Source organism: Archocentrus centrarchus, chromosome 24 (genome assembly GCF_007364275.1).
Source record: "Archocentrus centrarchus isolate MPI-CPG fArcCen1 chromosome 24, fArcCen1, whole genome shotgun sequence".
Classification (NCBI taxonomy): domain Eukaryota; kingdom Metazoa; phylum Chordata; class Actinopteri; order Cichliformes; family Cichlidae; genus Archocentrus; species Archocentrus centrarchus.
This window is the reverse complement of record NC_044369.1, coordinates 19,634,260-19,646,460: the sequence shown is the minus strand read 5'-3', so window position 1 is coordinate 19,646,460 and position 12,201 is coordinate 19,634,260. Positions and strand designations below refer to the sequence as shown.

General features: G+C 40.4%; 1 protein-coding gene across 3 annotated transcripts in view; it reads left to right on the top strand.

Annotated features, from left to right (window-relative positions):
• Window positions 1-12,201, top strand: part of nkain2 (sodium/potassium transporting ATPase interacting 2) — a 105,990-nt gene extending 93,789 nt beyond the window's left edge. For all 3 annotated transcript variants that reach the window (XM_030722399.1, XM_030722398.1, XM_030722397.1), the window contains 2 exons: window positions 4,960-5,041; window positions 8,344-12,201. In XM_030722399.1, the coding sequence (XP_030578259.1) occupies window positions 4,960-5,041; window positions 8,344-8,353 (92 nt within the window). In that variant the 3' untranslated portion in view covers window positions 8,354-12,201. The remainder of the gene's footprint in view (window positions 1-4,959; window positions 5,042-8,343) is intronic.

The window sequence follows — 12,201 nt, the reverse complement described above, 5'->3', positions numbered from 1 at the left end:
AGAGAAAAACAATAATTTGAAACTATGTTGTGAGGTGCTTTAACAAATCTGGGCAAATTTCACCTCCATACATTAACAGCTGACCCACATATTCGTCCATTTTCTAAATCAATTATGATATTAAAGGTGATGGGAGCTGAAGCTTGTTATAGAGTACTGGGCAGGCGGAACAGGATAGACTGGCCCGGTTGCTAGTCTATCACATTGTTAATGCATGTTGACAAACACATTCACACCAATGGGCAACTTAGAGCTTTCAGTCCATCAAAATTGCATGTCTTTGGGCTGTGAGAGGAAGCAAGGACACAGAGGAAATTCTTGCATACATGAGGAAAACCTTCAAACTGCGAGTGAGAGAGAGAGAGAGGGACCTGACTTGGGAGGGTTGGGGGACGAACAGATGAGAGATAATAAGCTGCATGGGAGATTTTAATACTTCTTCTCAAGGGGAAAAATGCTGTCAGAAGTGTCAGGCCTCTGTTAAAGCAAAGATAGGCAGCATGTTTTGAAAACCATAATAACCTTTCAGCTTATTCAAACTGTCTTTTTGTGTCTTTCTTTTTTTTGGTTCTGTTTTGTTGTTTTGTTGTTGTTGTTAGCCAATCACAAGTCCTTGGGTGTACATTGTGGTGAAACAATAATCAATTGTGTGTTTGTGTGTGTGTGTGTGTGTGTGTGCGTATGTTTATAATACCTTGTGGGGACAATTTTCCTGACATATACTACGTTGTGGGGACCAATTGCTCCTTGTGGAGACTGGAACCTTGTCCCCACAAGGGGAAACCCTGTTTTTGGGTCAGGGGTCAGAGTTAGGGCTAAGGTATGAATTGAGTTTAGGTTAGGGTTAGGGTTAGGTATGTGATGGTTAGGGTTAGGAAAAGGGTAAAGGTAAGGTTTAGGCTGTAGAAATGAATGGAAGTCAATGGAAATTCCCCACAAAGATAGCAAAACACACTTGTGTGTGTGTGTGTGTGTGTGTGTGTGTGTGTATGTGTGTGTGTGTGTGTGTGTGTGTGTGTGTGTGTGTGTGTGTGTGTGTGTGTGTGTGTGTGTGTGTGTGTGTGTGTGTGTTTGTGTGGTGGTGGGGTTACTGCAGGTAGGGGTAGCTCCAGGAACATGAGCTATCCATTTTCAAATTGCGTCCTTTTTTTTGTTTGTTTGTTTTATTTGGTTACAATTAAGTTTTAATAAGTTTGGACACATCCATCAATTTAGTATGTCAGAAAGATAAGTTTAACCAGGAAAGTTTTGGGATCCAGTGTAATCATAATTATGCTAAGCAGTGAGTCCTGAATTTTGGCTGTGGAAAGTGGTACGTGATGATGCATAGGCATGTTGTATAAAGTGCTTTGAGTGCTCAAAGTAGGGTAGAAAAGCACTATGTAAGATCCAGCCCATTTACCATTCTGGGAGAATAAACAGTCAGGGAGCTTTGTGGGGAAATGCGCCTTGGGTGAAGCAGCAAATACTCACTAAGGACCACTAAAGATTTTGAGTTGCTGAGAAAGCTCATTACCCTGATAATTATTCTGTGCATGTCTGAGCATATGTGTGTGAGCGTAGGTGTGTGCGTGTACGTGCGTGTGTGGATTAATCATCATAGTAAGTGTTATATGTCTCAGAGCTACTCAAATGTGTCAGACAGATTTTTAATCAAACATATTCATACACACAAACAACACACAGATATGAATGAACACTAACAGAGCAGCAGCAACATTTATATGGCAGGTCATCGTGGGAGTGGTTAGCCAGTAGTAAGTGTAAAGAAATTTGAAGTAAATCTTTGCTGGTGTTTTGCACTTTTTTTTTACAATTCTTGAGAGAGTTGCTGGTGTGCTTACACACTCACTGGACAGTCCCGGGTCTTATGAATACCATATCTGAATTTTTAAATTGGGAAGCTACAAGCTTGACAGGCAGCACGCTGACAAGCTTAGAGGCTCCATTTTCTCCTGTGTTCAAAGGGTCAAGCATGGCAGAAACTCTGCTGAGACTATTTGACTGCAGTATGAATCAGCAGGAAACCCTTACCGTTTACACCAGGCCATTCCTCCACAAAAGGATCCACACAAAGAAAGAAGGCTTCACGCACCAACAGAGGCTCTGCATTGTCTTTCTGAACAGTCACAGTCAGCTCAATGACCACTGAAGAAGCCTAATAGAAAAAGATCCATCTGCTTTTCTGCTGTGTGGTAGTCTGAAATTCAAATTTCACAGGCATGTAATGGGGAAAAAATAAAGGGTAACATGTCTTAAAACAAATTTTACGAGACTTTAAGAGAAATTAACAAACAAGAAAAGTACATGAGGCCAAATTCCCAAGATACTAAATAGTTCTTAATAATAATCACAGTGTTAGATTTTCACATTGTATACTGATAAAGTAAGATATACATTTTTTTCTCCCAAAGTTGAGAAATTCCTTTGTTAGAGCAGTTAAAATTAAACTAAACACAACAACTCTCACGCAGTGAAATCAGCTGCAAAGAAGGTGCTCCTAGTGATTGCTTTGGTTGCCAGCATGTTGCCATAGTTGCTTGTAGTTTTTCATGTTTGTCTGCAAATACTCACTAATTACTGGCCTAGCAGTAGATAAACTTGAAAATGTGCAATGCAAACTGGACTTGGAGAAGCTTTGGAGAAGTTGTCCCTCAGTGCTGTAAGCGTGTTTCAAAAGGTGCAACTTTTATTTTTGAATTCGAACATTCCCCATTTCCAGTTTGCGTTGCACTTTTCAGAGTTTCTCTACAGCCCAGAGAGTAGCTGGACAGTGTTTGTAGACAAGTCCGTCACTTCCTTTCAAACCTAGACCAAGGCAGTAGGCTAGCAACCAAAGCAATCACAAGGAGGTTTTTGCCAACCAGTTGGGGAATACATGTTTTTCCCTAGCGGCAGGTGGTTGCCAGGGAGTCTGTAGATCTATGTGACTGGGGATTTAGCAACCATTTTTCCAACAACTGTCATCAACCTCCAGTAACCACTCACAACCAGTTGGGGAATACATGTTTTTCCCTAGCGGCAGGTGGTTGTCAGATGGTCCCAGACCAGTCTCTAGGCCTGTGTGGCTGAAACTTTATTCACTACGCTGTCACCATGATTGTGACAGTGTAGGAATAATGATCAGTGCGGCTTTTCTCCCAGGTGTTAGAATAAAGGTATGGAGGACAGGATTTACGTGGTTACCCGGAGCCAGGAAATTAACACCAGGTTAGCTAGCTAGTTAACATCTAAACGTTGTGTACCTTTTGTCCTGGCTCCCTCCTCTCACCCCCAGCTAGTCAGGGCAGATGGCTGCCCCTCCCTGAGCATGGTTCCGCTGGAGATTTCTTCCTGTTAAAAGGGAGTTTTTCCTTTCCACTGTCACCAAGTGCTTGCTCATAGGTGGTTGTGTGATTGTTGGGATTTCTTTCTAATATTATGGGGTCTATAAGAGTGTTTCTCCAACTCTCGGGCGCAGGGTCATGAGAGGTGGGGCACGAATGACCTATGAGAAAAGTCATGTCGAACAAATGTTGAGCAGCAGATTAATTGTCACAGTGGAACAAGGAAACATTAGCAGGTGTGTTAGCACAGCAACTACTGAAACTCTCCACCATCACCATTTGCTGTGTGCAACCTCACTTCGAGTCAAGAGTGGGGCGTGAAAAGTTTTCATCCAGCAAAGTGGGGCATGACGGAAAAAGTTCAAGAACCACTGCAATATTAAGTGCCTTGAAGTGACCGCTGTGGTGAATTAGCGCCATAAAAATAGAACTGATTTAAAATGAATTAAACATAATTTACCACATACAGCACTGCTGTAATTTTCCACCAAACACACGCACAAAAAAAGTCAAAATTGCGAGTTATTATCTAAAAGAAATTCAGTAGTGGAAACACGTTTCCACACAATACAGCAGAGCTTGATATGGAAAAAGGGTGGTTACATCAACACTAAATAAGTGAGTATCTGTTGAAGCTGAAACTAGCTGCTAAGTTAGCTTAGCTTAGCAAAAAAACATGAGGACTCTCTCAAATATAGCTACTGTTTACTGCTTTACATTTTAGCAGTACATTATCCCATTTTTGTTTGAAAAGATTATTTTTAGTGGTTAAAGTTTGGCCTGTGATCAGGAAATAGTTAAAGAATCTAAGTCGCTTAAAACTATCTTCCTGTTTTACGTTTTGTTTTTTATATGGATTAAGTAAACAAGGCATATTTATCACGCAGAGAGTGATATCAGTCTTCTCATCTAATGTATGACTAGAAGATTTTAATGTATGTATTTTATTATCTTAGTAATAGGCATACATAAAGTGACTGCCATAATCAGGGCTTGTTTTGGGAATAAAAAGTGCCTGACTATACATGGTGCTTGCTGTAAAGTGTTATTTAGACTTGTTTTCTGCAGGTTTAAGGTAAATTTATAGCTACGTTTGCTCTATGCAGTGACAGCGAAAACTCCACATTGTACTTGAAGTTGTGAAATCTCACTGAATAAATCGGCAAGTATGCTGCTGATCAAGGCAGGGAAGTATCCTTTTATGAGCTCTGCAACATCAAAGTAAAAGAAATATCATGGCTGCCTCTCTTCAAAAGTCCAGGCTTTCTGCCTCAGTGTGAGGAAAGCAACCACCTGCTGGCAGCTCCTCAGCTCAGGAATCTGTGGAGCTATCCTAGATAATTTAGGAGTTAAGTGTATTCTCAAGGCATAAATATATATCGCTTCATAAGTCTTAGTCTTGCTCCTAAAAATAGATTGAAAATTTGCATCGCAGAATTTTCACTTGAAGCAGTTTCATCCCTACTATCCTGATCAGCAGGAAGAGCAGCAACAGAGATGGTGGTTCTGGTTCAAAATGTACTGCTGAGACCTCTGTAGGTGGAGGAGGTTTAAAGGCATGAATCATCTGATGTGGGAGATTCCCACTTGATAACCACACTTTCTCTAATTACTGCTGGTTTTTTTTGTGCAGTTGATTTTATAGGAGGGTTCGACTCGTATGGTTACCAGGGACCTCAGAAGACCTCCCACCTTCAACTACAACCCATGTACATGTAAGTATAGGGGTCACTCTCTATTTTGTCTGTGTATCTTTCTGCAGATGCCTGGCTAAAATGCTTTGAGGATATGTTGTAACCACAACATCAGTGGCCTGATCATTCCACACTTTTTTTCAACCCCAGTGGTATGTTTAGGGACTCATTTTCATCTGGGTTTGATCTCATGAGCTCTGCAGAGGGGGATATAAGCACATTCTCGCTCTATCAGCATAAGGGCTTATCATTTACCAGCCCAAGGTCTCATCAGTTATCACTGTTCTGGTGCTTTTATCACTCCCCTCACAAATAAAGGTGAGCCGTGTAATGAAAACCCCTACGCCCTTGATTATTTTTGCGGAAGCTGTTTTTCACAATTAGCTCTTAACTGCTTTTTCCACTCTGACTGGAACGAGCGCCTCTCGGAGTATTATTGTTGTCTTATGAAATGGCTTTTGTTGTTGTGCAAGCTTTGCTTTCGCGTATTTGCTGGCTAGATTCTAGTTTATATGGTAATTTCCCAAGACTCAAACCGTGGATTCCAGTTTCATCAAAATCCTCGGCTGTTCTCAGGCGGCGGTGCCAATAGGAGATCACAAGACGAGTCCAGGCTTAGACAACCGTGCATCAATCTCGCCGTCTCGGTTTGTTGTGAGGAAGGCACTGAGCAACGCAGGAAAAAAGCTCCACTAGTGTAACAAACAGCAAAGAAAAGTAATGGTGATTCCACTGATGTGCAGCGGACAGGTTATCAATAACAGTTTTTATTAGAAAAGAGCCAGAGCAAATTAGAGAGAGATACAGACGGGCAGCGAGAGAGAGACAGTGGGATCAAGGTGGGTGAGAGACTAGCCGATAAAGAGAAGGAAAAAGAGAGAGGACCGGCTAAACAGAGAAACACAGAGTGATGGATGAAACACAGGACTAAACAAAGAAGAAAGGCAATAAAGGACTATTCTGTAGTTTTATATCTCCCCTGTGGAAGCCATAACACAGGTCATAAATCATCTATCCCCCCTCCCCAAGATAATTGCTGCAAACACAAACACACATAAACAAACACACACACTCAAGAGCTGGAGTGTGAGTACACATATAGACACACAAATGTACTATACAGTGTATGCACACATACTGACACAAACATCATCAATATGCTATCGTTGTTCTCCAGCTGTTGTCCCTTCAGTTTGGTGTTTATTGGCTCTGGCCGGAGGGACCAATAAAATAGCATCAGCTGTACCATCCCAGAGGAGAAACTCTGTCTCCCATACACACACAACCACACACACACACACACACACAAATAATAACAGTCACCCCCTCCAGTCTTCTGTAGAAATGTATCCTTCTTTGCAAAGACAAGAAAAAACTGACTACTTCATTGTTTTATTATAGAGAATATACAGAGCTGAAACTCTTGGAGTAAATTTATTATACTTTTTTTGATTTTTCAACTTTTTGTTTCTAATGACCTCGATTAAATTGTTACAAAAGTTGGTTCAGTTTAGTTCACAACATACTGCGGTCATTACTATAAACTAGCCATAGAAAGTAACTTATTAAACCATTAGTTTGCATTAGTCTGCATTAGTCTCTAAGGTGCCCAGGTAAAGTATTAGACTAAACCTTACTTATAACTGCAAGCATGAATCCCCATAATTATCCTATCCTATATAAATCTTACCACAAAGCTGACTACAAAGTTAGTGAAAACCACCCAAAGAGAAAAATTAGTGTTGAAAGCATTTCTGCTGTGGAAGCAGGCAACATTTTTCTGTTACGCTGGTTAGCTTTAGGCACCAAAACTACTTGGCTAGGTTTAGGAAAGGATTATAGTTTAGGTTAAAATTTGATGCTTCACTACATTAAACCCTGCTGCTTAAATGTGGTGAATGTAGTGAATTTGTGATGTGCAGGGTTTGAGAACTGCCTCTTGATTCCTAAAACAGGTGTACCTGTGAGAGGGCAGCAGCTTTCACAAACCAGGAGTATTTGATATCCTGGGAATGAGAGTGGGCTGAGAATTTACAGTGCTCTGCAAAAGTCTTGAGCCACCCCTCATTTCTTTATGCTTTGCTAGGAAAATGGGGAAAAGGTGCAGTGATTTATTAAAGCATGTGCAAATGTGCATGGTTTATACAATTCCAACAAACTTGAAACTCTGTATTTGGTGTGACGACCTTTATTTTTTAACACAGCCTGAACTCTTTTAGGCAAGCTTTCTTTTAATTTCTTTAACTATTCCTCAAGGAATAGTTCTCCAGGCTTCTTGAAGGCGGTGGTTCACCATGGTGTTAGTGGTGCACTGCCTCCTCACAGCTAGAAGGTCCTAGGTCCCCCTAAACGAAGCAGCCGAAAGAAAAAGATCTGACTAAAGAAATGGAAACAAATATGCGGTTTTTGGTACGCTGCTAGTAACAAAGTACCTCAGGATATAATGTCAAATTGGTTCTTAGCTAAGTTGTATGTTATGTGTAGACACTGGTTAATCCCTTGAGTTAGGTGCCTTTTTTATGCTTGAATGATTCATAGGTCAGTGTTAAGTAGCTTAACAGAAAAAAACATTCCTCTGAAAATGGTCAGGTACTGAAGGACTGAACAGAAAATGAGTGAAAGGAAGCCAAGGTCCATAGAAAATCTTTGAAAGAGCTTCAGAAAGCCTGGAGAACTGTTGCTCAAGAGCACTTTAAAAATTACCAAAAAAAAGTCTGTCTCTTTGGACGCAAAATATAAAGAAAGGAGGGGTGGCTCAAAACTTTTGCACAGTACTGTAGGTAACACAACTAAGATTAGGGCTTAGACTTCAGCATTACTGTGTTATAGACAATGTAATGTGATTGCAGTAAAGTAAGATGATTATTGTTTTGGCAGCAAAATCATGAGAAGCATTTTTTTCTTTTCTTCCTTTTTCCACTTGTTTCCTTTCCCTTCCCTTTCTTTCCCCTGTTTAATATTTTTTGGGGAAAGTATCACTGAGCCAGTGTACCCTTGAGAGTGTCAGGCTTTCTCTTGAGTGTTATCTTTCACAAAACACATGGGACAAGTGCTTCTGATGTGCTCATCCAGTAACATTATGAGTAAATGACTATGTCAGGGGCCGCACTGAACAAAATGTACCGCTTAGCATTTCAGCATAAACCTCTTAACCTTCAATGCTCTCATTTTTACAGAAAATTTCCAGTAGTACATGACCATGCCACTGCTTATAATGCCTTTAACAATAAAAACTCACTTGTTAGAATAGAAATAAAATTAACATCGGTTTAAGGGGTTTGAGTCACTGTTCTGGATTTTCATCCTCTTCTCTTTTTCCACAGGTCAAAGTAAACCCAGAAGCTACTCCAAGAGTGCTGCCTTACCAACGATTCCTGCTTAAAATCCTGTTTTTTATTACTCCCAACTGTCTTTTAATAAACAACAGAGACACAGACAAGTAGACAGGGAACAGATGACTTTCTGCGATTCAACTCACAAATCCCCCAAACACTTGGTCAGATGGCTTCCCACCCGTCTGTCTGTCTGTCTGTCTGTCTGCTGGTTTTAGTGGAGTTCCTGATGAAACATTGGCCTCATGTGGCTCAGCATGGTAACTGCAGGACATTTTAGTTTCCTTCCTCAGACCCAATCGGTAGCCCGTGACTTGCTTCTCTCTTGTGCTGCTGGGTATCTGCATTATGAGGGAAACAAAAGGGATGCAAAGAGGCCGCGACTCATTGGTCACGTGTTCCCTCGGGCTTCCAATGAGAACTCACTGATTTCCGCTGTCAAGAAAAAAATGTTCCTTTGAGCTACAGCGGAAAACGGTCAAAGCTTCAGGAGCGCTGGTTAAGTGTGTGGTATCTAACAGCTCTTATGCCTGACCAAAGAGTTCAAAAACCATCCCCGTGTACACAGCAGAGCCTGTTTAACCTTCTCTGGAACTTTTTGCTCTTTGTGCCTGACAGATCAACACTTGGAAAGTCCAGCGAAGAACCTCCTAACATGACTACCGATTAAGGAATGTTAAAACATCTTTTTTTTTTTTTCTGAAGTTGCTTTTCTTGGTGCATTTCGGGATGTTGTTTGCAAAAGGTAACAACAGCAAAGATGGCGCGAGTACACGTTTTACTCCGGCAAAAATGTTGAATGTTAACTAACACCGTCGATTTAAACGCCGTCATCTAATATGTGCATGCGTACAGGAAGCACACGCATTCATAGACTGGCGTTGAGTGATGTACACGTGAATACATGCATGCACACAAACACACACACACTCACTTATTATAACTGATCTGACCACTTAACTTTTTTACTGCTAATGTGAATCTTAATGTTTACAATAGAAAGACTGAACACTTTACTGACTGACGCAGCAGGTAGAGATGACCCACGCTTCTTAGCTGCAGCATCCCAAAGGTCACAGGGTGTTTTCAGCCATATAAAAAAAACAGCTGTGTCTCTTGCTGTATGAATATTTTGTCTTCCACCCAAGACACATACATAGAGGGTAATTAAGACAGAAATAGGAGAGCGACAGGTTCCCAGCCGTCTCAGTCCTCATGTAGACTCAGCCGTATCTGTCAGTGAGCGAGCGATTCCCTTTTTCTTAATTAGACTTTTTTTGTAAATGCTGGAAGTCAGACAAGATGGCCAGTCAGCCTTTTTGTTTGCAGTGTCCAGCTCTGTTTAATAATAGTTCTTCTACAGGCAACACTTTATAGAAATGACAATCACAGTCAGAGCGGCCTGAGTCCTGGCGTGTAATTGGCATTTTTCTGTCAGTTCAGGAAGCTGGATGTTAGAAAAAGGAATCCTTCCCCAAAAATGGTGGTCACCATCACAGGAGAACAGAGAAGCCTTTAAACTGTATTCTTTGACGCGTTATTTATTGTTTTGCTTTACTGGTGAATGATAAAAGATTGAAAGGAACAAGTGAGAAGAGCAACATTAGCCGTATTTGAGGATTTATCCTCACCAGCAGCCTAATGAGGAAAAATAAATTATACCAGAGAAAGACACTTAGCAGCTCCCCTCTTTCACCGCGCTACTCCACTTGTAATGTTGAAAGTGCCAACTGTACCATCGCATGGACCTCTGTAGGTTTCGGAGAGCCACAGACTGGGACCAAAAATGATAGGTCTCAAGTTTACTTTGCAGGGTTTCTATGAACGAAAACTGATAAAAGATCAAAAAATCATATTGGCATTCCAGATAGCCAGCAAGTTTTTGTTTTCAACCGATTCCTTTTGGAAATGTGACTGACGTTGCATTTGTATTGTAATCACTGGACCAAAAGTTTGAGGCCTTCTTCTTTTACTAAGGAACATTTTTGTTGTTTTGTTTTGTTTTTTTGGAGGGGGGGGTTGGGGTTGATGAGAAAACACTGGCTTCTCTTGACATTAGGATGGACAAGGACAGACTGTTTTCCCTCAACAAATTCATCTCAAAGTCGACCTTCCACATCCCCCTCTGCCAGTTATCTTCAGCAGTTTATCTGTTTTGTAACAAAACTCCAGGGGTTCAGAGTCGCTGCCCTGTGGGGCTCCGCCGACCGTCACTCCGGAGGACAGAAACAACATTTTGTGTGTTTGCATGAGGTGTTTCCAAACTGTTGCATATTTAATCTCATGCTGCGTGTGACTAACTAGCTACTTAAAATGGGAACTGTTTGGTCTGTCGAATGCTCCTCAAACTCTCTTCAAAGAGTCCTAAATGTGAACTTTGTGTTTTTTTTCTATAAATAACACAGTCTGAAATGTCTGCTGAGTAAAGGAGAAAAATAGATACCACAATGTAAAACTATGAAATGTAACTTTGACCTTCTAGACGTTTTTTTATTCACATGTGGCTGTGTTTACTGTTTTTTCTAGTTGACTAATACTGTATGATGTTGTGTATAAGTGGGACTACTATGTTTTATTTCTTCTAACTGTACAGTGTATTTGAAATGATTCAGAGGACAACGCGGGGAGAGAGAATTAGTTGCACTATAGCCTGTAATTGTTTAATTAACTGGTCTGTTAGGGCTCAAAATTCACTTTCACTTCAATGCATAATTAAATTGCTATTAGTAAATATTCATTTATATTTGAACTGTCAACCAACACGTGCACATGTGGCTTTCTGACTGATAAAATGACTGCAGATTATTGGTTTGTGTTGCAACGTTCAAATCAGGAAACTGTGAAAATGTTTAATTATTGTGATAGAAAGAGTTGGTCAGTTAGAGCATCACGAAACGACTTTATTTGAACTGAAAGTGGATTTTCTTTGTTAATAAATTTGTCTTTGATGACACTGTGTAATCAGTAAACTAGAAAGTCTTAATTTGGCACAGTTAACAAATAAGAAAGGACTTCAGAAATACAATGTGACCCAAGTGTGTGTGTGTGTGTGTGTGTGTGTGTGTGTGCGTGTCCACACGTGGGACTTATTACTACAGTGCATTGTTTTCTGTGTCATGGTGAACTATGCAGACCTGAACCCAGAACCTAAAAAAAATAAAACACACACACTCTGCTCTGATGCTCAGCACCAATTTAAGCTGAAGGAAGAACTCATTAAAGGTGAAAGAACAGCAATAACAACAGTAATAATACATTTTAAAGTAATAAGGAAGACAGCAGCTACACTGTTTATTTATCTTCAGAGCTGTTTGAGCCCATTTAGACTTTGGAACAGTCAATAGAGGTTTTGCAGAAGAAGACTGAGCCAAGCCATTATTGTGTTGATCAGTGTAAATAAGCATTCAATCAAGCCGGTGTAAAACTCTTGACACTGCAATAAAAAGCTACAAGATAGTCTGTGTGGTATGAGATACCAGATAGCAGAGTTCTCTTAGACAGTTGATTTAGTTAGAAATCTGTGCTTTCATTTAATACAGCATAAATTTGGGGGGTAAATTGGGTTGTTGGAACAGATAATCTTTTGTTAGACGAGCATTTAGAGAACGCAATAAGACATGATCATCATATATTTAGCAACTATTCACACAGTACATCTTTACATAAATGTGTGAGTAACTGAAAGTGGGAGCAGAGGTGTCTAGTCGTTTTCTGTGGCTCTGGGTTGATTTGTTGAAGTTCACCACTGACTAGAATGTACCATGTATGTATGTTAGCTCCTTCTCCTTAGATGATGACTTTCCCACAAGTGACTGACTGTACATAAACTAGACAGCTGGGATTAAAGTA